This window comes from Rhagoletis zephyria, unplaced genomic scaffold (genome assembly GCF_001687245.7).
Source record: "Rhagoletis zephyria isolate East Lansing unplaced genomic scaffold, Rhagoletis_zephyria_1.1 Rzeph_scaffold_00582, whole genome shotgun sequence".
NCBI lineage: Eukaryota > Metazoa > Arthropoda > Insecta > Diptera > Tephritidae > Rhagoletis > Rhagoletis zephyria.
The window spans coordinates 28,383-31,082 of NW_016157666.1; the positions used below are offsets into that span (position 1 = coordinate 28,383).

Consider the following 2,700-nt stretch of genomic DNA (forward strand, 5'->3'; position numbering starts at 1 on the left):
TTAATGGGGTGTATTTTTATAAGTAAATTATTAAAGTTCAATAAATAAAAGGAAAATAGTCAAACTTTACGAAAGGAGGCAGAGTTATTATTTTGCCGAGTGAATATGTATTTTGATTATTCTTACCACTTTTTTACCTTATTATTACTTTCATTAAAATATTTGGTTGCTCTAATTGAATCAAAAATGTAACAGTGTTTGTACTACTCACGGTGCACCGCTAAGTAGGCAGGTATTAGCTAGTAGGTATGTACATAAATTGAAGACATTGTACTCATTTATTTAATCACCAAATAAACCAATTGTTGCTTCTACTAGTATGGAAAATTTCCAACACGAAAAGTTTTGGTTTATTTAAACAATGAAACGATATTTTCATTTACCGCAGAAAAATAGTTTTCGAAAGTTTTTCTTATTTCTTCAGCGGTCCTTTTTGACGCATTTCTTTCAGAAGCGGTTGTTGTATAGTTGTTATCTATTATTGCATCTATTTCACTTTCGGAAATGGCGTCAAACGTAGTTTTCTTTTTCACATTTTCTGTTCTTAAAAAGTTGTGCACACATACGCAAGTTAATCTAATCTGAATGGCTGCAGCTGGAGCGCGATGGATGGGTGAAAATAAAACTCGAAAACGGTTCGCAAGAATGCCAAAGCATTTTCAACAACGCGCCTGTAAGTATGTTGTTGTATTTAAGTTCGCTTGGTGATAGTCTTAGATGAGAGTAAGGTTTCATTAAGTAGTCTTTTAGAGCAAAGGCATCATCGGCTAAAAGCACAAAAGGCGAGGGAGTTGACATGAAAGGGAGCGTGCATGGGGCTGGTATATGTACTTCATTTTTTTCAATAGCGTGTATCAGGTCCAGGTTCAACCAAATTCCAGCATCACCCACTCTCCCATTAACACCGACATCAGCATAAATAAAACGATAGTGGGCATCAGCGATTGCCATCAATACAAATGAATGGTATCCTTTGTAATTGAAATACGTAGATCCTGCTTTCCTCACTGGCAGTATTCTGCAATGCTTTCCTGAGACGTTTCATCAGTTGAGTGAATTTAAAAGTGTTAATTGTTAGTTTACCATCTAAAGCGCCGATGCAGTTCGGGAATCCCCACATCTGATAAAAGTCTTTTGCAATATCACGCCAATCTTGCTCACTTGCAGGGAATTTCAAATACTCCTTCCTTAACGCCAAATATATTGCGGGAACTGATTCCTTTAAAATTCTGAAAATGGTTGACTGCTGAATTCGGAACGGCAATTGAAGTGACCTTTGGGTTTCACCTAATTTTGGAAATATGTACATACATATGTATGTCGGTACTAAAAATTACCAAGAAAATATTATATCTTACCAGTGGATAGATATCGCAATGTCAGCTGCAGCCGTTCCGCAGCTCCTATGCAGTTCCTGAATTTTGTATCCTGCTTGCTAATATAGGGGCGTACTTTTTCTAATAAGAATGCAAACTGAGCTGGAGTCATTCTTAAGATATTTTTGTGAAGGATTGAATCCTCGCACTCAATTTCCTTTAACAGTTTATGGCTAAATCCTATGAAAAGTATTTTTGATAATTACAAAAACGAACTATATACATGTGTATATAATGTGGAATTCGAAACTTACCTTCCAGTTCTCTTTTTAAAAGCCATTGCGCAGAATATTTTTTTTTCGTCTTTTTCTTTCTCCTACGCTGCATTAAGGCAGCAGCTTTAGCAAACAATTTGTTGCAATAGATAAAACTTGTATTTCCATTGTATGCTTAGAAAATCTCTCGTATGTCAAAATGCAAACAGCTGTGTAAAAAAACTTACGAAATACAGCCATCTGTCAAAAAAACCTAACGAAATTNTGTATATTGTAATGGCCGCTGAAGTAAATCAATCACCTGCTAATCCCGAACAGCTGACACGAAAATGTAATAGATCTTCGAAAACAGTGCTGGCCATATCTGGAGAAAAGTTAAAGTGTATAGTTTGCAAAGAAAACCATAGATTATATCAGTGCTCAAAATTTAAAGATTTTGATTGTGAAAAGCGATGGGAAATCGTTAAAGCAAATAGGCTTTGCTTTTGCTGCCTCTCTGCGGGTCATAGTGTGTGTAATTGTGCACGACGGCGTACATGCGGTATTTCGTCATGTCAAAAATACCACAACAAATTGTTGCACAATCAGAGCATTCGAACATCGCACACTGGCAACACAGTGCCAGTTGAAACAGCTGTTGTCACCATCAGCTCCAGTCAATCTCTCGCAAATTCGAAAAACCTCTCAGCAAAAGAAAATAGGAAAAAAGTAAACAAAACTTTATTAAAATTCCTGCCAGTCAAACTGCATGGTCCTAAAGGAAATATAGAAGTTATGGCTTTTATTGATGAGGGAGCTAAAGTTACGCTGCTGGAAGAACAAATTGCAAATGAAATTGGCCTTGCAGGTGGAAAAGAATTACTGCGGTTGAAATGGTTCGACAACCAAACGACCAGTGAAGTTTCTAGGCGTGTAAATATGGAAATCTTTAGCACATGCAACGGAGAGGTGAAATTTCTTATGAAGGGAGTGCGTACAGTGCAGAANCTCTCGTATGTCAAAATGCAAACAGCTGTGTAAAAAAACTTACGAAATACAGCCATCTGTCAAAAAAACCTAACGAAATACAAGTTGGCCGGACTGTTTTTAACAACCTAGTTTGTTTTTCG

General features: G+C 36.7%; 1 protein-coding gene and 1 long non-coding RNA gene across 2 annotated transcripts; both read right to left on the reverse strand.

The window, feature by feature from the left end:
- Nucleotides 1-27: 27 nt before the first annotated feature.
- Nucleotides 28-551, reverse strand: LOC108360524 (uncharacterized). Its single transcript, XR_001847125.1, has 2 exons — nt 219-551; nt 28-169 (listed from the first exon to the last, which is right to left on the reverse strand). It is a non-coding gene; the product is annotated as an uncharacterized LOC108360524 (long non-coding RNA).
- A 25-nt stretch (nt 552-576) lies between these two features.
- Nucleotides 577-1,794, reverse strand: LOC108360520 (uncharacterized). The gene is made up of 4 exons (XM_017612842.1): nt 1,631-1,794; nt 1,359-1,556; nt 1,084-1,287; nt 577-1,031 (listed from the first exon to the last, which is right to left on the reverse strand). The coding sequence occupies exons 1-4, from the start codon at nt 1,701-1,703 to the stop codon at nt 577-579; spliced, it is 930 nt and encodes a 309-aa protein (XP_017468331.1). The 5' UTR covers nt 1,704-1,794.
- Between the last annotated feature and the right edge of the window lie 906 nt (nt 1,795-2,700).